General features: G+C 41.9%; 1 protein-coding gene across 1 annotated transcript in view; it reads right to left on the bottom strand.

Annotated features, from left to right (window-relative positions):
• The window catches only part of LOC115463405 (annexin A1-like), an 86,336-nt gene extending 63,720 nt beyond the window's left edge, over positions 1 to 22,616 (bottom strand). The window contains exons 1-4 of the mRNA XM_030193869.1: positions 22,514 to 22,616; positions 8,756 to 8,835; positions 6,429 to 6,519; positions 4,739 to 4,833 (exon numbers count right to left, since the gene is read on the bottom strand). Of these exons, the coding sequence (XP_030049729.1) occupies positions 4,739 to 4,833; positions 6,429 to 6,519; positions 8,756 to 8,821 (252 nt within the window). The 5' untranslated portion in view covers positions 8,822 to 8,835; positions 22,514 to 22,616. The remainder of the gene's footprint in view (positions 1 to 4,738; positions 4,834 to 6,428; positions 6,520 to 8,755; positions 8,836 to 22,513) is intronic.
• Between the last annotated feature and the right edge of the window lie 600 nt (positions 22,617 to 23,216).

The raw sequence follows: 23,216 nt of genomic DNA, 5'->3' as shown, positions 1-23,216 counted from the left end.
AGTTAAAGGTAGGGCAGTGGCATCAGAAACAATTTTAGGTGGAGTCGGAGTTGGTAAAAATGTACCGATTCAGATTCCAGCTTCAAAATAAAAAAAAAAAAACATTACCATATATGATACATTTATCATTATGTATACATAATTATAACTTGATATACTGACATTACTAATACAAAGATCACAGTGGTTTATGTTTCAACACTTTTATTAAGATCCAACTGACACAGTGCAAACATTACACCATTCACAAGAAATACAAACATAGGCTTGCAGTAAGTTCACACCCTCCAATACTATTCCATATTCTATGGGATTTTTTTACATGTATAGGACACTCAAGAGTAATTCAATGTAAATTTATGTTTTGGGTGTCATCCCCTTTTTTCCCTATCCCCCTCCCCCCACCCCCCTTCCCAAGAATCCATCCCCCACCCACATCGATGCAACTAAAGATTCTCCAGAATAAGGCACATTTACATCCAAATAATACATTCTATACCTTCCCCCCTCCGTTAAATTCTCCCTCCCCCCCCCAAAAAAAAAAAAAAATTTATATAATTTATATAATTAAAACCAATAAAATAAGGTTAAATTGAAAAGGAACGCCATAGGGTGACAGGAAAGAAAGCATTCAGATTATTTACTAGACTGAAGGAGAGAGAGATGGAAAAAACAGTAGTCAGTCATCACAGACTGTGTCCATGTGAGGCAGACATCCCCTCTCAGATCAACCCAAAAAAGCAAAACTCTCTTCTATACAATATGTCTTATGGTAGCAATTAAGGTGAATAGTAAAGCATCAAAAAAACCAGTCAGACTTATCTGAATTGTCCGAGTCTGTTATCAGCCAACGGGTCAAAAAATTGAAAAAATTGAATTTGATAGGAGGGGGTTCAGTCGATGATTATACAAGGACACCACTGGGCAATACCCTTATATAAAATGAATGGAAGCCCGGGTGATTATATGAGACTCGTTTTCTCCCCCTCAGATCAAATTTAAGATTGTATTGTGACACATGGTTGTGAACTTCTGACTATCATAGTTTTCAAGCAATTGCTTTTTGGCGATAGATCAGCATCTTGTTTCCTACAGATTGAAGGTATTTCTAGGATAAACAGCATAAAATCTGTTTTACTATTCTGGGATCTTGCCAGAATAGTGACCTGGATTGGACACTGTTGGAAAAAGGATACTTGGCTTCATGGACCTTCGGCTGTTCCAGAATGGCAATGCTTATGTTCTTATGTACTTTGCTAGTAGGTATCAACAGGGGCAGAGTTTGGGTGGAGCTCACAGATATGTGGTGTAGATTATAAAATATTCTAATCTATGCACATACATGAGTAATCTAGTCATGGACACTTACACCTGCTCAAAAGCTGGTGTGAACAGTCCATGCCTGCAACAAAGGTACTATTTCTGCTATATATGCTAGTACTTTATATTGGCACACAAGTACCCATGCAACTTTCTACAACAGCCTTAAGTAGGCAGCTGCTTGCTCTCTTAAATCAGATGCCCTGTTTTAAAATTACCCTCAGAGTGCCACAAAAATCCAAGGATAGGGGACATACCCTTTCAATATCTGGCCCAGAATTCCCAGCTAATATACAAATCACAATGAAATGTATTCTTAATATTAATAATTGGCCCTTTCCCTATACAATATCTTCTGTCCTCCTCACTATATCAATGGTACTCAGTCTTATATTTTATTCCCTGAATCAATTGAATGAGTCTCGGTCAAAATGCTCTTCCAGCAATTTGTATTCTTAGTGCTTGAATGAACTCACTTCAATTTTCTGCCGTTACCACTTTGTAAGCAACTGTGTGTCTTAGGTACAAGGAAATAAGGTCACCTCGACTCATCAGAATAAAGTCAACAACATCACAATGAACAACGGCATCTGGCACTGAACTTAAGGACAAGGAGTGTTCCTGCTATTGTATAATGCCACGGGATAACAAGCTGTTATCAGACAAGCTTTAAAGCCCCGGAGCCTGAATTACTGGGATTTCTTTTCCACTGATACAGAATGGGGAAAAAAAAACTCTGAAAATCTAGCCTTTAAACATAGCTAAGGGCTCAAAGAAAATATAAGGAAACTCTTGGTCGTTAATGCGGTCTTTATGTACTTGTTGATATTTACCTTTTGGACTTTACTTTCAAAGCAAGTTAAAAAAAGAAACACAAGCAAACTATCATTTAGTTAAATCTCCCTAAAGTCTGCTGCATATTCAGCAACTATGACTGAATCACAGTGGCACGACTGGACAGTTACACAATCATTTGCAGTTTCAGCACTGCAATAGCAAAAATATAATTTCTTACACTGTGTATCTAAGAAGGCTGAAAGACCTTGTTTAAACATGGACTTATCTACATAGATATATCAATTTCTGGTCTCACAAATGAATTTGGCACACATTCCATCCATGTTTCATACAGATATGAGGAAATCTATTTGAAATTTGAAGCAGAATACACTTCGGGCTCATTTGAGAGGAAGCTATGGGTAGAGAGACACTCAGCACCATTACCAGTGTAGCACTTAATATTTAGAACCGGTACCCAGATAACTAACCAGTTAAGTTAGGACAGCCTTTTGGCATACTAAATTAACTGTATAGTTATCCAAGAACCAGACCTGAATATCACCAATATCTGGATGAAATCTGGCTCTGTTCCAGCTCTGCACCCAGACTACCCCGGCACTATACAGACTGTGCAGAGGGAAGATTCAGAAACTGTGGTCACTGTCAAAATAGGGGTTCTGATGTCAGGATCTCTTTCAGAAGGAGGGATAGGACTGTGTGTGGAGGAGAGAGGGAAGTGCCACCACCGCATTTTCTTTTTCTGGGCCCACAGCGCATTACATGTAGTGACAGAGTTGATGCTACCATGTTACCTGACACTGCATGTAACGTAGTGCTGTGTGGTACAATTAGCATCTGCGCTTTGTGGAAACTCAGGGCAGATGCTAAACATGCCCCTGAATTTAATGCAAAAGGCTTTGCAGTAACCACATGTTAACTTTTGCATTAAAAATGCAGTCACTGCAAAACCTACCACACTTTACTAAAAAGGCCCCTGAGTGTCTATTTACAGGGTTGTCAGACAGTGGAGGGAATTTGTTTTGATGGCACTAATGTGACACCAGAATTTGAATAGTATTTGCTTTTTTATGTTGAGTTGTAAAGTGGACAAAATAGGAAAGAAGTGTAACCAGCACAGCTCTTCCAAGGAAAAACAGAAGGACGAGGTAGATAAAATAGGAGATTTTATTCCTAAAAGGAACCAACTTGGCACCATGTTTCGGCCAAGCGCCTGCCTCAGGGGTCTTTTCAAAAAGTGTCAATGAAGCCTTGCTCTGTATAAATCAAAAATGATACACACAGTCTTTACAAAGACATGGTAACAAAAACAAAGAAGTCCAAATCAAAAGACAGAAGCGTGAAGCAAAATTGGTTTTGAAAAGACCCCCTGAGACAGGCACTTGGCTGAAAAACGGTTTTGTGTTGGGTCATTTTAGGAATAAAGTCTCCTGTTTTACCTGTGTCGTCCTCCTGTTTTTCCTTGGAAGAGCTGTGCTGGCTACACTACTTTCTTTTTTTGTCCTCATGCTCGTAGTGTCTCACGGTCCCCCACTTATATGGTTTTCCTCCTGGTTGTAAAGTGGAACATCCTATTTCTGCTGTGTGCCCTCTCTGAAAAGAGTTTTATTGGTCAATCTGGGAATGCTCTAAATGAATAAATAATTATACTTTTTTCAGACTGATATTCATAGGCAATTATGCATTCACTGGCAAACATATATGGATAATTTCTGGGTCATTTAAATTGCTAAATGGCCTGATGTTATCAACACAACTACCCAGATAACGTTATACAACTACTTTAGGCTTCCCAAATAGAAGGCCGAAACTAAACAGTTAGTGCCAGTGCAGTCACTGCATAATTTGCATTTTCAGCACTGCTACCTATATGGATAGTGGTTCTAAATAGTGGAAAGTGGCCCACCTCTCACTTTTTCTTCACTGTTCTTTTCTTTGTGGGATTTTGGCATTCTTCCGCCTCGGCGGACTTTTTTTTTTTTTTTTGTTACATTTGTACCCTGCGCTTTCCCACTCATGGCAGGCTCAATGCAGCTTACATATTGTATACAGGTACTTATTTGTACCTGGGGCAATGGAGGGTTAAGTGACTTTCCCAGAGTCACAAGAAGCTGCCTGTGCCTGAAGTGGGAATCAAACTCACTTCCTCAGTTCCCCTGGACCAAAGTCCACCACCCTAACCACTAGGCCACTCCTCCACTCCAACTTTCACTAGTGGTTCTAAATATACAGGGTAAGTTAAGCAGCAGCGCTGCTGTTTAACTGCAGTTGGTGACCACAATGGCTGAAAAGTTACTGTATGAATGACCCAAAAATGGGGACACAAAAAAGTCTGCTCAGGGCACTATAAGCCCTGGAGCAGGCCCTGGTAGATTGTGAGTAGAGGTCGGATGGGAAGTGGGTAGTTGTTCCTCAGACATTTACCAAATATGCCATACTTTAATTGCATCAATACACTTCAATGCACACTTACTTTAACCTTGGCTCTTCTTCAGATTTTTGGAACCCAAATAAGAACTCTCTCCAGCACTGTTGCCCTTACGTTGTATAGGGCTACAGCCTGAGTGGATGGCAGCTGCTGAAACACTAATATCAGATGTTGAAGGGGTTCAGTGCTTACCTTCCCAGTGGCCTGCTGGTAGGCTGTCTTTATGTACTGACGTTGCTCACAGTTTCTTTTTGTCACAATATCTATGATGGTGCCTTCATCCACACCTGAAAGTTCCAGAACACAGATGTCCATAACCATATTGCTTATTTCTATGGCTAGAAATACCTTGATGTGAGGAGACCCATAATTTAGAAAGAGCTCTTCTCAGCAGGAAATATGTAATGTGCAACAGAGCAGTAGTTGTTTCATTTATCTTGGATGTTTGAACCATGAAGAGAAAGGCTCTAGGCATGACCCTATTATGTTGTGATGCACTAGAAAACTAATAAAACATTTTCAAATAAAAAATGAAGGGACCCTTTTACAAAGGTGAGTAAGGGCCTACGCACGTCCAGCACATGCCACATTGGCATTACCGCCTGGCTACCGTGTACGTTTGGGGAGCGTTTTTACGTTTGGGGAGCGTGCCAGGTGCCCTTGACCTGGATTGGCCACTGTCGGTGACAGGATGCTGGGCTAGATGGACCTTTGGTCTTTCCCAGTATGGCACTACTTATGTACTTATGTACTTATGCCCTAGGTGATAATTCTGAATTTGTTGTACGCTGAAAAGATGCAATAGAAAACATTTTCTATTTTCTACCGCGTGGCACTTACCCAGCGGTAGATGGCACTGTGCACTCGCTGTATGCCTATCGCCCGGGTAGTGCGTGAGACCTTACCCCTAAGCCAATGGGTGGCGGTAAGGACTCAGGCCAAAAATGGATGCACACTGGTTTTTATTTTGCTACACATCCGGCCCCTTAAAAAAGGCCCTTTTTCCAGGACACGGTAAAATCTGGTCTGATGTGTGCACAAAAGACGTCCTCACACTGCCATAGGCAACTTTTGCCGCGGCTTAGTAAAAGGGCCCCAAAGTAATTTGAACCCTTCTTATAAAACTACAAGCAGGTGGGGGTGCTGGAACCACTTCATGTCAAAGATGAAGAAATTCTTCATAGCTATCTCACTCAATTTTACCATGATACAGACATTCAAATATTTGTAAGATGTTAATCTGCAAACAAACCTTTTTCAGAGACGGGAAGGCAGTAGAACTAGAGGACATGAATTGAGGTTGAAGGGGGGCAGACTCAGGACTAATGTCAGGAAGTATTTTTTCACAGAGAGGATGGTGGATATGTGGAATTCCCTCCCGCAGGAGGTGGTGGAGATGAAAATGGTAATGGAATTCAAACATGCGTGGGATAAACACAAAGGAATCCTGTTTAAAAGGATGAATCCATGGAATCTTAGCGAAGATTAGGTGGCGACACCAGTAATTGGGAAGCAAAACCAGTGTTGGAGTCTATGTCCTGATTGTGACTGAATAGATATGGATGGGCTAGAGTGTAAATTTTCGACGTTACCTTCAGAACTTAGTACAAGAACAGTGATGGGCAGACTTCTACAGTCTGTGCCCTGAGAATGGCAAACTCGAATATAAAGTATCACATACCATGTTAAATGAGTTTATCTTGTTGGGCAGACTGGATGGACCATATATGTCTTTATCTGCCATCATTTCATTTACTATGTTTTTCATCCTACTTTTCAATCTAATCTGATTGAAAATGCCTGTAGAAAACTGTGTTTTTACAGTCAGTTGTGCTTGGCCCTTTTGCTCCAAAGTACATGATAACGGTGCCATGCTTCTCACCTTTAGCTTTAATTGCTTTATCCAGGTTTGCAGCATCAGCAGCAGGATCAAAACCAGGATAAGCCTGAAGAGAGGGCCCGACATCCCGTGCCTGTGGAAGCAAGAATTACAAAGTCTAGCCAACAGCATACATTATATGAAGCATTTTGTTCACTCTTCAGATGTGTTACAAGATAAACGGCTTTTCAGACACAGAGCGCTAAGGGGGGAGGGAGGAATGCTTAGCGTGATTCTATAAGGGGTATGTGTCCTTTATAAAATTAAGCTTGGCACCTAACTGTAGGCGCCTGCTATGAACACAGTTAGTTGCAATTCTACATGTACACGTGTAAAATTTGGGAACACCCCAAAAACACACCTAGCCACACCCTCAAACTGTTACACACACAGATTGCTATGCATCACGATATGCGTGTAAATCTGTAAATCCTAATTAGGCCCAAATAGTGCTGAAAACAGGTGATCCCAAAACAGTATCCTATGTATAAGCAGCAGATTTTCCCAAGTCCACCTTAATAATGATTTATGGACTTTAATTTTAGAAACTTGTTCAATCCTTTTTAAAAACACTGCTACATTTTATCAATGAATTCTAGAGCTTAATTACATATTGAATGAAAAAAATATTTTCTTCGATTTATTCTCAAGTGTATTATTTAGTAACTTAATTATGTGCCCCCCTAGTCCTTGTACTTTAGGGTAAAAAGCAATTCACGTCTACTTGTTCCACTCCACTCATTATTTTATTTTAAACAATTTTTTATTGATAAATCAGCATGTTAAACCATAACAATACATCTCACTTAGCAGACTTCACAAGCAAAGCATGTTGTATAAATCCCACACAATACTGAACAGCATCCAAAACTTTTTAACATTTTCTCCCCTATCCCCGAACTTCCCCTTTGTTCCCCACATATGTTATTTCAACATTTTTTCTATTGAGGGCATATCAAATCAAAATATATAATTACCACAAAGTACATAACAGTCAAATGTAAACTGTATTCAGTAACAGCCCAATATTCTATCTACCTCAACATCAAAAACTTGTCTGAACCCAGGCCAACCCCCCCCCAACTTCCCTTCCCCCATCCTCTCCCCCACCCCCATTACCCCCCTAACATCTCCCCACCCTCCCAAGATCCACTCATTATTTTATAGACCTCTATCATACCTCCCCTCAGCCATCTCTTCTCTAAGCTGAAGAGCCCTAGCCTCATTAGCCTATTCTCATAGGGTAGTCATTCCTTCCTCTTTATCAGTCTGGTTGCCCTTCTCTGTACCTTTTCTAATTCCACTATATCCTTTTTCAAATGGGGCGGGATGTGGGACATTCCAGCAGCAGCAGCTTCAGTCTCCCTTAATATCCCCTCCTTAGCTCCTGGGACCAGCACACTGTGCCCTCTAGGCTAACCTGAGATTTGGGTTTCAACTCTCTTTTTCTTTCCAAATATCCTCTTTTGGCAAAACAGGCCTCATATGGGCAGGAAGCCCACTAATTCTCCGACTACATCTTTACTGCACTCCGAGTGCCTCACTACACTCACTTTTATACTTCCTTTGAAATTCTGAAGAGCATCTACTCTCAGTTTCCAGCAGAGGGACTGTCTCTTCATGTTCAAGTGTACAGCTCTGCGTACGTCTACTTTCATGTATATATTACCCTCCTCCACCTCAGGGAAATTTTATAAACACCTGCTTGAACATATAAAGCACTGTTCTACATGCTCTAGGCATTCATAAAATTATTCCCTAATGGGTCCTTTTATGAAGCTGCACTAAAAAATGGCCTGCACTGTTGTAGGAGAATGTATTGGATGCACGCAGGTCCTTTTTTCAGCGCGCCTGCAAAAAAGGCCTCTTTTTTTTACCGAAAATGGATGTGCAGCAAAATAAACATTGGCACGTGTCCACTTTGAGGCTGAGACCTTACCGCCAGCCTGAGACTTTACTGCCACCCATTAACTTAGCAGTAAGGTCTCACATGTTAACTGGGTGGTAATTATCAATGTGCATACACTGCCAATTACCACTTGGTTACCACCACGCAGTAGAAAATAAAATATATTTTCTGCCGCGCGTATTGGACGCGCATAAATAATGGAATTACTGCCGGGGGCACGCGGTAGCTCCAAACTGACGTGCGTTGGATGTGCGTAAGCGCCTAAGCGCCTTAGTTAAAGGGGCCTTTAATCGCTAAAAAAACAGTTGTAAAATTTATTCTCACAATGTTAAAGACTTTTTAGAAGGTAAACTTTGACCTGATAAAGTTCTCAATGTTTCTTTATTAGACCTGCCAGTGTTGGTTGTGGTGTGATACTTACAACACATTCTTGGCTAAATTCCTGAAGGAACTGGGCCTGCTTTAGGAATTCCTGCACGAAAGACATGATGAAGCAAGTTTCTGAAATACAAACAAATGCCGTACAGGTAAGCTTCGCTTTACAAGTTGCTTAACATATACAGTCACGTGTCAAAATCAGTGATATTCAGCGCTAAACCCGCTAAGTTGAGCGGTTAAGACAGGCTGCTTAAATAGCAGGCCTATCTTTAACCACTAATAACTTAACCGGCTAATGCTAAATACAAACATAGCCAGTTAAGTTGCCGCGGCCAAACCTGACACCAGATATTCAATGCTGGTCACTGGATACGGCCCAGTATTGAATATCCAGGGTCACCAGCTAAATATCGGAGGGTCTCTATTTAATGATACAGAATTTTCTCCTTGTCCCTATTAGCAAAGAAAGGAAGAAAAAGTGCATCAAACATACACTAAGATAGACGGTCAGAAACTGTAGGGCAGGACTTGATTTACTACAAATAGTTTAACCTAGTTTAAGAGGTTAACACCCGTTTACTAAGTTGTGCAACAATGCCGACACAGCCCATTCAATGTCTAGGGTTACCATATTTGGTCCCCCCAAAAAGAGGACACATGCCCCGCCCCCCACACCCCCGCACCGCCTCCACCACACCCCCACGCCGTCCCCTTTCACACGCACCGCCCCCTTTCACACCCTCGCACCGCCCCCTGTCACATATTCCCCTCCCCACACAGCCTGTCACCCCCCCTCCACTCCACTCCCTGTCACCCCCTTCCCTTCCCTTACTCTACTGCCCTGGTGGTCTAGTGACCTCTTTTGGGGCAGGAAAGAGCCCCCTCTTTGCTGCCCGGAGCACTGCCCTGCATCCTGTTGCTGATCTCGGTGCCAATTCAAAATGGCAGGCGAGAGTCTTTTTTCTTTCCTCCCCTCCATCCATGTACAGCACTTCTCCTCTCTCCTCCCCTCCATCCATGTCCAGAAATTCTCCTCTCTTCCCTCCCCTGTATCCATCCATGTCCAGCAATTCTCCTCTCCCCTCTCCTCCATCCAAGTCCAGCATTTCTCCTCTCTCCCCGCCAACCCCTCCATCCATCCATGTCCAGCAATTCTCTATCTCCTGCTCTCCTCTCCATCCATTTCCAGCATTTCTCCTCTCTTCCCTGCCCTCCCATCCATGTGCATCTCCTTCCTCTCTTCCCTCCCCTGTATCCATCTATGTCCAGCATGTCTCCTCTCTCCCCTGCCCTCCCCTCCCAAGTCCAGTGATTCTCCTCTGTCCCCTGTCCAGTGATTCTCCTCTGTCCCCTGTCCAGCGATTCTCCTCTCTCCCATTCCCTCCTCTCTCATCCATGTCCAACGATTCTCCTCTCTCCCCTGCCCTCCCCATCCATCCATCTCTCTTCCCTGACCTCCTCTCCCATCCATGTAATTATGATAATGGAATAAAATTATTATTTTATTATTTTATTTTCATTTGCTTTTATACTTGTTTTAATTGTTATATGATTGTTTGCTTTGTAACCCCTGATGCAGCCCAGTGGGGCGAAACACAGCCTGTGTCGGGCTTGCCAATTTTATTGACTTGTATCCATTAAATATTGTTTCCCACATATATATCTGCTTCGTTTGGTTTCCATTCCATAGTGCTGTGATGGAGCTGGGTATGACATTTGAGGCTGGCATAGAGGCTGGCAAAAAAAATGTATTTCAATTTTTTTTAGGGGGGTGATCCCCAGTTCCCTACAGTGGGCATCTGTTCAGTTTGGGCACCTTTTCAAAGCTTGGTCGTGAATAAAAAGGGATCACGTAAAGCCGGCCAAATGCTCGTCAGGGACGGCCTTCTTTTTTCCATTATCGGCTGAGGTCAGCCAACTCTTAACCACGCCCCTGTCCCGCCTTCGGTACACTGCCGACACACCCCCTTGAACTTTGGCTGGCCCTGCGATGGAAAGCAGTTGAAGCCGGCCAAAATCAGCTTTCGATTATACCGATTTGGCCGGCTTTAGAAGGCCGGCCATCTCCCAACTTATGTCGGAAGATGGCCGCCCTTCTCCTTCGAAAATAAGCAGGATATTCATAACTTTTTACCTGACCAAGCAGTAAAGTTGCTGAATTCTGTAATGTTTGCAACTCACGCAAAAATGAGTCAGAATCTAAATACCCTTACTACTCATAGCTTCCACAATACCGTATATAACCTCGATGGGCCATTGCATTAACCTGATCAGAAAATGATAAATTTGCAACTATAAAACCCCTCAAATTCTTAAATACTGAAACAACTGGCAATTCTCTACTCAATTACCCAGGAGTCATACAGTGTGATAGCATGAGCAGGTGTAGGGTATGGACCCCCTACAGACACAGCCAAACAGCAATGTCCAGATAAAACAAAACTCTTGTATTAGGTTGCTCATAAAACATGCACCCAGGCTTGTTCCCACCACAGGCCAGTTAACTCAGGAATAAGCAGAATCCTCTTGTAACTCTGTTCAAATACAAAGTGTGTGGTTCCAGCTGGGCTACCCTTAGTCACAGCATGCACAGGAATATCACTACAAGTCAGCATTCAACAAACAAGGAAGGGCCTGGTTTCTGTCAGGCTATGAGATTACTAGTTTAACTAGCAAATTAGGATTGCTATTTAAGAGGTCCTATTTGCTCAGGCAGGCAATGAATATTGTCAGTGGATGTATAACATCCAATTCTACTCAGACTCCAGCCCCGGACTGCCCCTAGCTAGGACAGTGCCACAGCAATCAGGGAAGATATTCAGCAGCATTGTTGCCGAATATACCCTTCAAGCCCATTCAGTGTAGTTTAACTAGGCAGAAGTGAAGAACATTTACCTTACCAACTGAAAAGGGAACCACTCACTCCTGAAAAGACGGTGCCCAGTAAAAGTGATGCAATGTCAGATTTCTACTATAGTGGCAGAATTACAATGACTGAGAGAATTTTTATGGTCCAACCTTCAAGCTACCAGCTAAATTAAAGTGGAATTAGCATCAATGAATTTTCAGTGATTTAACTCTGAATGCAAACTAGACATGGCAGATCACCATTTTGAAAATCTGGAGAGGAAACTGTAAAAAATGGACATAGTAAGTTCTGATCTTGAATATTTGGTGAAATCAAAATAGGCGCAACATCCATATTTTGGGGCTACCAGAGGTAAGAACGGCCTGGACGTGTTTTCATTTTTGGAGAAAATTTTAACACGAACGACTACATATTCCATTTCGTAGACAGCTTAAAATCAAAAGGGCTTTTTGCACCTCCTCACACTCTCTCCAATGCACAAATTCTCCATACCCTATTGTAGCTAAGGTCCTTCAGTTCCACGACTCACTCCAAATTCTTATAACAATGAGAGAGAAAGCCCCATTAGTGGTAGATAGCAAAAACAAGTCTAATAGTTCCCGATCTAGTGGTGTCTACAGCACAACAGAAGAAACAGTTCTTTCTAATGAGACCAAAGCTAAAGTCACTGGGAGTGCATGTTGGTCTACTGTATCTGGCCAGGATGAGGATTACAAGATAGAATATAACTGAAAACTTGACTGCCCTAGCACTTTGCAGCAATATGTAGACAACATCTCTGCAGCGACTGCCATGTGACATGATTTTGGATATTCGACATTTGGACATGAAGTTCTCATCTCAGCCCTTTTAGGGTTCTTTACATGGCAGCATCTTTACTGATGCCTTGAAAGAGTGTATCGGTATTAATAATGTGCATCTTGGTTGATGGTGCAGTTTCCGCAGCTGTTCTCCATTGGCTCCTCTGGACCTCTGAGCCCCCAGAGTAGTTTGTTGGTGTGACTATGTTTCTTTTGCTTTTGGGTTAGTATTTATTTATTTATTTATGCTTATATCCCACATAATCCAAATTTTGCTCAGGTCTAAGTATAGGGCCTTGTTATCAAGCCACACTGCAGGCGTGCAAACATTTTAGCGTGCGCTAATGCTAGAGACACCTATAGGAATATCATGGGTGTCTCTATCGTTAGTGCATGCTAAAAGTTAGCACGTCTACAGGGTGGCTTAGTAAACAGGGCCCATAGTGAGGTATGAGCAAATGTGAGAGAACAAAGCATGTTCAATGTTTCCACAAAAGTATAGGTTTCATATGGACTGCCTTGGGCAATAAGGGGGATTTGAAGGTTGTTACTCAACGTGTAAGGCTTAAATCACCCCATCAAGCTCCAAAAGGTCCTTGCAAGCCTTAAAATTCTTCGGACAGTCACTTTTGCAAGAGACCCACCAAGGGAGTAGGGAGGTACAAAAACTCCAGAGTGCATGGGTAGAGCAAAGTATTTTTCCCTCAGCTCACAGCAAGAAAATGGGGTAGTTATATTGATACAAAAGAGTCTTAATATAGTAATTCTTAGTGTAGGTACTGGCAATGTAGGTCACTGGGTCAAAGCGCATATATGGACTAGATGAAATGATTTTGTATGCCCTCAATGCTAGTGGCCCTGCCTTCTTTACCACCTTAGCTAATGAAGAATTGGGGACCTAAAATATTCCCTTGATTATTGGAGGTGACTAATTTATATCTGGACCTAATTTTAGATAGATCCTCAAACACTAGCATCTCTTGTGTAAAAGCTCACACCTTTTCATTAGCATAATGTCTAAGACTTGGTAGATCTATGGAGGCTGTTGCACCCTTCCCATAAGAAGTGTACTTTCTTCCCCATGTAACACCAAGCTTCCTCACGAAGAAATATTGTACTTATTTCCCAACAATTACTACTCTTAGTACTTTCTACAGAGATACTCAACCAAGCTAGTTATCAAATAACGATGCAGTATCTCTGCTTTTTCATTGGCACGATGGGGCTAATCACAAACCCTTATGGAGATTAAACTCATCTTTATTCAACACTGCTGATTTTCTGTCACTCCTTGAGTCAGTTATAACTGGCCTTTTTTACTAGTAAATAAGAAAACCACCTGGCAAATAAATCTCATAGCTCTGGCAAATTTATGGACATTTGAAAACCTTTAGAGCAATATTCTGAAAATGAATTTTCTTACAAGATCATTCTATGGACCACTTTCTTTTTTATATACTGTCTGTGCTTTTATCTTCCCTTGTTATTAGATTGTTTTATATTTGTTTTAATTGGTCTTCAATAGCTCAATAAATACAAGACTAAAACAACTGGCACCCATGCCTGGGCCTCACAAAAACCCTTCAGCCAGCAAGTTCTTAGTAGAGAACAGCAGAACTCTGTGCTATGTGAAACTTCCTTTGAGTGGAGCAGGTTTTCCTGCACTCCCTGCAAGGACACTCCCAGCTATTGAGAGGCTCCCTGAAGGTATGGAAAGCTGAGAAATAATAGCCTTTAGGAAAAGACTGCAAAACAAACTTAAAAGAGCAAAAATATACAGATAAAAGGAGATAACCCAACTGCAAACGAAGCAGGGAGCAGCCTGACCATACATCTTGACCTGAGGTCATCCTGGATCCCTCCCACCCCCACAAAAGGTGATTTCAATTTTTTTTTATTACAACTAAAACAAACAAAAAATATATGCTCTTTCCTTGGCTCTACCATTGAAGATGGCATACTCTATCCACTTCCCCAAACTGGCCAGCAACTCCGCTTCTCCTTCTATTACCTCCTACCAAGATAGATATAGAAGAGAAGGGATGATGGTGGCTATCCCCAAGGTGGCCAGCATCTCCTTTCCCCCTCCCTATGCCCCCTAAGTAGCCAGTATCTCCCCTTCCCTTCTCTACTCCCATTTCCAAGGTGGCCAGCATTTCCCCTCACCCCCCCCTCCAAGATGGCCAATATCTTTTTTAACCCTGACCCCCAGGTGGTCAACATCTCATCTCCCCATCTCTAACCCCATCCCACATCCCGCAATTATCCTTCTACCTCATTCTGCGATGGCCCCACACTTAAAGAAGTGAGCACTGTATGGGCCCTGCATACATGTCTGTGCTGAAGCACTGCCATGACCCGCCACTCTCTGACAGGAAGTCTGCCTTGGGAGTGAGGGTGGAATAAGGCAGAACTGAACAGGGTTTAAGCAACACTCATTCTTCTTTAAGCTCGGGGCTGCTACAGAAGGAGGAAAGGGGAGGGTCGCAGTGTCAGGGGGAAGTCTATCACACCACTGCTACCATCATCCAAAGTCTTGCTGTCTGAGACAGACACCTACGCCACCTAGTGGCAGGGCCAGCCCCTGGTGATTAATCATGCTTCCATAGTTTCCTAAACATTATGTGGGGAATGCAACAAAAATGTTCTTTATTTGCAAGACATCACCTGAATATCTACTTTTAAAGTATAAATTGATGATTCTTTGAATTTATGTGGCTGTCAGGCTCTATTGTTTGACTGCAGCTGCTCCTTGCTGCCCCCAAAAGCTGCTGCCCTAGGCTTTCACTGATCTTGCCCAATAGTTTATTTCAATTTGTTATACTGCTAGATCTGAGCACAGATCACAGCATGATACATATTTTATAAAAAAAGAACTAGAAAAGAACTCCACTGTTTGATAAGAAATACATTAAAAAATACAAAACGTTTTCTATCATTTATAACATGCCTATTAACTAGGCAAGAAACAAAAAACACATATATATGCGAGGCCTATCATTCTCTCACACTCTCGCATTGTACATTCATTCGAGCTAGGTGTAAAAGGAGATGGCTAAAATTAACAGGTATGTTATGTCTACATAATATTGCCCTTCTCAGGGAAAATCCCTCTGATAGCCAGGGCAACCTTAAGAAAGATCCTTCCAAACTAACCAGGGCCACCTTAAGAGAACAGGTCTCGCCATGGGAGGAAGTGAGCCGGACGGGGCGGAGCTGAGAGCGGAAAGTTTAAAGGGAAGGACCAGAGGCAGAGAGAGCCTAGAGGAGAAAGAGTAGAAGCCCCAACATACAACTTGACAGAAGACTGGGCTGAGGTAAGCCCTTGCAGCTAACTGAACTTTGTAAGGTTGCTGGAGGTCTGGCCGGAGTCAGACCTGACAAGTGAAACAGAACTGAAAAGCTGTGTTTGGGGCGTGGCAACCCTCTAGCCGCAGACTGTGTTTGAGACTACCGCTAGAGGCATCTTATTGCCTTTCTGAGAAGTTACAATGAGAAGAGAACATTTCTCTGGTAAGTGAACACTATTTTGCTTTGTGCTTTGGGAACTTAAAGATTGGTGTTTAATGGAGGAATTGTAGGTTAATGATAGGCAAAATAAAAATATAAAAAGCAAATTTTATCAACTAATCTCCATAGTCTTTTCCACTTAGTTTTAAAAACTTTGTACCACAGCATTAACAGATAGAATCTAGCAGGCACTGCAGGATTGCAAATTAATACTGTCAAGTACTAAGCATGATGTAAATAGGAACAACAAACATAGTTTGAAATGTCTATATGTGAATGCCAAAAGCCTAAGAAATAAGATGGGAAAGTTAGAATATATTGCACTGAATGAAAAATTAGATATAATAGGCATCTCTGAGACCTGGTGGAAGGAAGATAACCAGTGGGACACCGTCATACCGGGGTGCAAATTATATCGTAGTGATAGGGTGGATCGAATTGGTGGAGGGGTAGCATTGTATATTATTGAGAGCCTTGAATCAAATAGACTGAAAATTCTGCAGGAAACAAAACACTTCTTGGAATCACTGTGGATTGAAATTCCATGTGTAAAGGGGAAAAGGATAGTGATAGGAGTGTACTACCATCCACCTGGCCAGGATGAACAGACAGATGCAGAAATGTTAAAGGAAATTAGGGACGCAAACAAAAGTGGGCAACACAACAATAATAATGGGTGATTTCAATTACCTCAATATTGACTGGGTAAATGTAACATCGGGGCAAGCTAGGGAGGTAAAATTCCTTGAAGAAATCAAGGACAGCTTTATGGAGCAGCTGGTACAGGAGCCGACGAGAGAAGGAAAACTTCTAGACCTAGTCCTTAGTGGAGTGTATGATCTGGTGCGGGAGGTAATGGTGCTGGGGCCGCTTGATAACAGTAATCATAATATGGTCAGATTTGATGTTAGCTTTGAAGTAAGTATACATAGCAAATCAAATACATTAGTGTTTAACTTTAAAAAAGGAGACTATAATAAAATGAGAAGAACAGTGAAAAAAAGAGGAGCAGCTGCAAGGGTCAAAAATTTACATCAGGCGTGGATGCTGTTCAAAACCACCATCCTGGAAGCCCAGACCAAATATATTCCGCATATTAAAAAAGGAGGATGGAAGACCAAACAACAGCCGGCGTGGTTAAAAAGTGAGGTGAAGGAAGCTATTAGAGCTAAAAGAAAATCCTTCGGAAAATGGAAGAAGGAACCGACTGAAAATAATAAGAAACAGCATAAGGAATGTCAAGTCAAATGCAAAGGGCTGATAAGGAAGGCTAAGAGGGACTTCGAAAAAAAGATTGCGTTGGAGGCCAAAACACATAGTAAAAATTTTTTTAGGTATATTAAAAGCAGGAAGCCGGCAAAAGAATCAGTTGGACCACTAGATGATCGAGGTGTAAAAGGGGCGATCAGGGAAGTCAAAGCCGTAGCAGAGTGATTAAATGAATTCTTTGCTTCTGTCTTCACCGAAGACGATTCGGGTGGGATACCGATGCCAGAAATGGTATTCGAAGCTGACGAGTTGGAGAAACTTAATGAATTCTCTGTAAACCTGGAGGATGTAATGGGGCAGTTCTACAAACTGAAGGGTAGCAAATCTCCTGGACCGGATGGTATTCATCCCAGAGTACTGACAGAATTGAAAAATGAGCTTGGAGAGCTATTGTTAGTAATATGTAATTTATCCTTAACGTTGAGCGTGGTACGGAAGATTCGAGGGTGGCCAATGTAACGCCAATTTTTTAAAAAGGTTCCAGAGGAGATCAGGGAAATTATAGACCGGTGAGTCTGACGTTGGTGCCGGGCAAAATGGTACAGACTATTATTAAGAACAACATTACAGAGCATATTCAAAAGCACGTATTAATGAGACAAAGTCAACATGGATTTAGTGAAGGGAAATCTTGCCTCACCAATCTACTACATTTCTTTGAAGGGGTGAACAAACATGTGGATAAAGGTGAGCCAGTTGATATTGTGTATCTGGATTTTCAGAAGGTGTTTGACAAAGTACCTCATGAAAGACTCCAGAGGAAATTGGAGAGTCGTGGGATAGGAGGTAGTGTTCTATTGTGGATTAAAAACTGGTTAAAAGATAGAAAACAGAGAGTAGGGTTAAATGGTCAGTATTCTCAATGGAGAAGGTTAGTTAGTGGGGTTCCCCAGGGGTCTGTGCTGGGACCGTTGCTTTTTAACATATTTATAAATGACCTAGAGATGGGAGTACCTAGTGAGGTAATTAAATTTGCTGATGACACAAAGTTATTCAAAGTCAGGAGGACTGTGAAAAATTACAAGAGGACCTTACGAGACTGGGAGACTGGGCGTCTAAATGGCAGATGACGTTTAATGTGAGCAAGTGCAAAGTGATGCATGTGGGAAAGAGGAACCCGAATTATAGCTACGTCATGCAAGGTTCCACGTTAGGAGTCACAGACCAAGAAAGGGATCTAGGTGTCGTCGTTGATGTCACGTTGAAACATTTTCCTCAGTGTGCTGCTGTGGCTAAGAAAGCAAATAGATTGTTAGGTATTATTAGGAAAGGAATGGAAAACAAAAATGAGGATGTTATAATGCCTTTGTATCGCTCCATGGTGTGACCACACCTGGCCTAGTGGTTAGAGTGGTGGACTTTGGTCCTGGGGAACTGGGTTCGATTCCCACTGCAGGCACAGGCAGCTCCTTGTGACTCTGGGCAAGTCACTTAACCCTCCATTGCCCCAGGTACAAATAAGTACCTGTATATAATATGTAAGCCGCATTGAACCTGCTATGAGTGGGAAAGCGCAGGGTACAAATGTAAGGAAAATAAAATATTGTGTTCAATTCTGGTCGCCGCATCTCAAAAAAGATATAGTGGAATTAGAAAAGGTGTAGAGAAGGGTGACGATAATGATAAAGGGGATGGGATGACTTCCCTATAAGGAAAGGCTAAAGTGGCTAGGGCTCTTCAGTTTGGAGAAAAGGCGGCTGAGGGGAGATATGATGGAGTTCTATAAAATAATGAGTGGAGTGGAATGGGTAGATGTGAAGCGTCTGTTTACGCTTTCCAAAAATACTAGGACTAGGGGGCATGCGATGAAGCTACAATGTAGTAAATTTAAAACAAATCAGAGAAAATGTTTCTTCACTCAACGTGTAATTAAACTCTGAATTCGTTGCCACAGAATGTGGTAAAGGCGGTTAGCTTAGCGGAGTTTAAAAAAGGTTTGGACGGCTTCCTAAAGGAAAAGTCCATAGACCATTATTAAATGGACTTGGGGAAAATCCACTATTTCTGAGATAAGCAGTATAAAACATTTTGTACTTTTTTGGGATCTTGCCAGGTATTTGTGACCTGGATTGGCCACTGTTGGAAACAGGATGCTGGGCTTGATGGACCTTTGGTCTTTCCCAGTATGGCAATACTTATGTACTTAACCACTGGGGTTTCCCCCTTCTTAGGGGTACCATACTTGCCCTTAGGAAAAAGAGGACACATGCCTTGCCCCGTCACACCCCGCCCTGCCCCCTGCCACACCACATGCAGCTCTGTTACTCCGCTCCCTATCACACCCCGCCCCAGCCCCTGTCAATTTGATCCCCCCCAAAGAAGGCCAGATTTTCTCTCTCTCCCCCCATGTATATCCCCTCTCCAATTTTCCAGCCTCCCTCCACCCACATGACTCAATTCACTACCCCTCCCCTCCTGTACCTTATTGTAGTGCCCTGGTTGTCTAGTGGCCAGTTCAGGGTAAGAAAGAACCCCCTCTTTCCTTCTCTGTGCGGCTGTAGTCCTCTCTTGCTCCCGGCGCCGATTCAAAATGGCTGCCGAGAGTTCAAGCAGTAACCTTGCAAGATTTCTGTGGAAGTCTTGTGAGGCTAATGCTTGAATCTCGGCAGCCATTTTGAAGCAGCGCCGGGAGCAAGACAGTCTGTAGACCAACAGGGCACCACACTAAGGTAAAGGAGGGGTGGGGAAGATAGGACACCTGCCTGCCCACCAGCCTGCCCGTTTGTCCACAAATCCAGACAAATGGGCAGGCTGGCAAAACCTGCCCAGATGCCTGGCTGTGTCCTCAAAAAGTGGACATATCCGGGTAAAACCAGACATATGGTAACCTTACTCCTTCTATGCCCCAGGCTCTATGAAGAAACAGGCCTGGGAATTTCTGTTCTTGTAAATAAATACTTATTTCTGGCATTCTATCTATGGTCTGGCTGTATTATTTTCTCTGGCCATGCCCAATCCCACATTGGGTCTCACAAGGTAATAGCAGCCTAGACATATTTTCCTTGGTTTCAGCCTGAAGCTATGGTCTGGTCTCCAAACCTGCAGATGAACTGATGAGATTTTAGGAGCACTCTCAATCTTTTATAGGACTGTTCTGCTCAGGTAAAAGAGAAGCTTGTTCTAGAGTGCTGGAGCTTGTTGGAAAAATGGACTTCTTCCTGTTGAATCTAATTTATCTCTAGAGGAAGTGGGTACAGATGGAATGTAGGGATCATGTTGCTGACAGTGTAGCTAGGTAAGGTGGTTTGTTTTCATAGAGCAAATGCTATTAATGCTAATGTCATTTAAAAGTTTACTTAAAGCCCACTTCTTAAGATTTCTGTTCAGCTAATATGAAAAGAAATTGCTGTACTCTTGTATTAATACTTCTTCTTAATTTGTTATGTAAACCACATTGAACCTGAGCTTTCTTGGGAAAATGCGGTGTAGAAATGTGATGATAAATAAATAAATAAATACCTTAAATTCAATTCTAAATTGAACTGGAAGCTATTGTATGGTTAAAGTTATAGACTTTTGTAAGAAAACGTATTGCAGCGTTCCATAATGTTTCTAGCCGCTTTCCCACGGATTCTATATAGCTTGCCTAGAGATCCGCCCTGAAATCCAGGAGGATGCTATAACAATGCGCATAACTTGTCTTAAAGAAGCTAATTAGCATTGATAACAGCACTTAACAAGCAATAATAAACACTAATTGGCAATAATTAGAATTTACGCGAACTCACTAAACGTATCCTGTAATGCACTGCGCCTAACTTCTAATACACGTAGGAAAAAAGGGGCATGGAAATAGGTGTTTCATGGGTGTTCTGAAATTTACACACATAGTTATAGAATATGGCCCTCTGCACCTAAATCCACGGGCCTGAATTTACGCCATGTTTTCGTTGGTGTAAATGGAGGCACACAGTTTTAGGCGCTGGGATATCAACTAAGTGTATCCTACATACCGTGCCTAAATCTAGGTATCATTTACAGAATACGCTTAGATGCAAATGTTTTCTGTGTGGATTTTTTAAGCCTTTTAGGGGCCCTTTTTACCAAGCTGTAGTAAGCAATAAGGCATGCTTACTGCAGCCAAAAAAAAAAAAAAAACACTTTACCACGGGGCGTGCTCAAGTGTCATGCGCCAATTTCAAAATTACCACGGGCTACCCATGAGCTAAAAAATTTAATTTACTTTTTAGCAGTGGGGGCGGGTCTAGGGTAGAGTGGGCGTGTTCTATGCTAATTGATTAGCGTGTGCTTAGCATGTGAGCTCTTACTACCTACGAAAGAAGTGACGATAGGGGCTGCGGTAAAAATGGCCACAGCGGATGGGAATAACCCACATGAGGGCACACTAAGGCCACTTTCTACCGCAGTTTAGTAAACGGGCCCCTTACACTTGATTTAGTAATACCTGTATAGACAATGTGCGATCAGAAGAGCATGAAGAGAATGGATTAGTTACACGGGTGAGCCAGAGTTGACAGCTGTTGCTGTTAGTTTTCATTCCTTGTGGTTTATTAATCAGTTTTTCAGTTGTTTACCCCTGGCCCTTCCTGATCTTTTTTGGAAAACAAAATCCAGAATTCTGATCGAAACTGCATCATCTTCGCTATTTAGCAGCTTCAATGGCAGTTGTGTATAAAAATGCAATGCCTTCCAAAATCCTTCCACACCTACGATCATTGCCTGACAACACCCAAATAGGACTTGTCTTTACTTGTACTTTCAAAGTGCAACAACCTGCCAGACTTGTTCATACTGAACAAGCCTATGGTTATGCCATTCTGTTATAAGAACTGGAAAGCAATATGGAGTGTAAAACTGCAAAACTAAGCCCTGCTCACATCGAGATTCATGATTCCATAGCCAACATAGGAAAAGCAGACAAATATGAAATGGCACAGCCCTCTAAAAATCTGCAGTTTTTAAAAACAGGAATTATCCAAAATTTCCAAACATGGAGATGTGGCATACTGCCCTATGACTCATAGTTTTAGCTGTAACAATTTCTTTCCACTGTTACACATATTTAAAAAAAAAAAAAAAAGAAAGAAAAGAAAGAAAAACAATTAAAGATAAGATTTAAATCAATTTTCTTTTGAAGCATGTTCTACTGTAGCTTCTTCCTCAATTAAGATTTCGTGAAACTTTAATCTGAATAGCTTATTTCAGAGATTTTCTAGCAAGATATAATGTAAAGGTCCCACCCTTTTTTCTTCCGGCCCTTGGAAGGAGACCAATGCGGGGAATTATATCCCATCCCAGGCAAGCAGTGAAACAACAGTATCTTAAAAGTAACAAAAGCAGGCTGCAGTGCAAGAAAAAGAAAGTTAATAAAAAATAAATAAATAACGCTTACCACTGCTCTAAAACTACACAGGAAACACTTCTCAGAAAGCTGCCGAGTCAACAGAGAGAGCTATGCCTTAGGCTTGTGATTTTTTATAAAGTGCTTCGGAAACCACACCTAGTAACTGAAGTAAGGCTCTGCAGTCCCAGCCATTGGCTGTTTTTTGTCAGAGGACTGGAATCTGCAGCTTGCCCTAGAAAACGCCTTCGTTCTGAACGAGCCTCTTAACTAGTAGCTGGGTTTTGATCTGTTTCCAATGCTTCTTCTGTTTTTTTACCACCTCTTAAAAAAAATAATAAGATAAAGTACAGAATCACAAGAACTGATTTATAGTGAGGAGTAAAGTGAGCAAGAAAATCAAACTGAATACTCTTAACTCCTGAATCTTTGCATGTATACATATTTCTGGTGTTTATTCAAAACATGGAGAGCAGATGCTTCTTGATGGGAGGATGCCCTTGGGTGACCCTTGGAATTCAGTGCACTAGAACTGGGAAAAAAAGAAGTTTAAAGTTACACCCTGACAAGTTCCAATGTATTTAGTTTACATATGGGTCAGAAAATCATGATTACCCCCAAACTGCAAACCTGAACCCCAACCCATAACTATTTCAGTAGGCTGTGTTAAGTGGATCACAATCCAAGACTGAATTGAAGTAATCCAATAATATTAGGGCATAGGCGCTGACTCTGTGGGTGCTGTGAATACTCG

The sequence above is a fragment of the Microcaecilia unicolor genome, chromosome 2 (assembly GCF_901765095.1).
Source record: "Microcaecilia unicolor chromosome 2, aMicUni1.1, whole genome shotgun sequence".
NCBI lineage: Eukaryota > Metazoa > Chordata > Amphibia > Gymnophiona > Siphonopidae > Microcaecilia > Microcaecilia unicolor.
The sequence above is the reverse complement of the archived record's forward strand: the minus strand, read 5'-3'. Positions and strand labels throughout refer to the sequence as shown.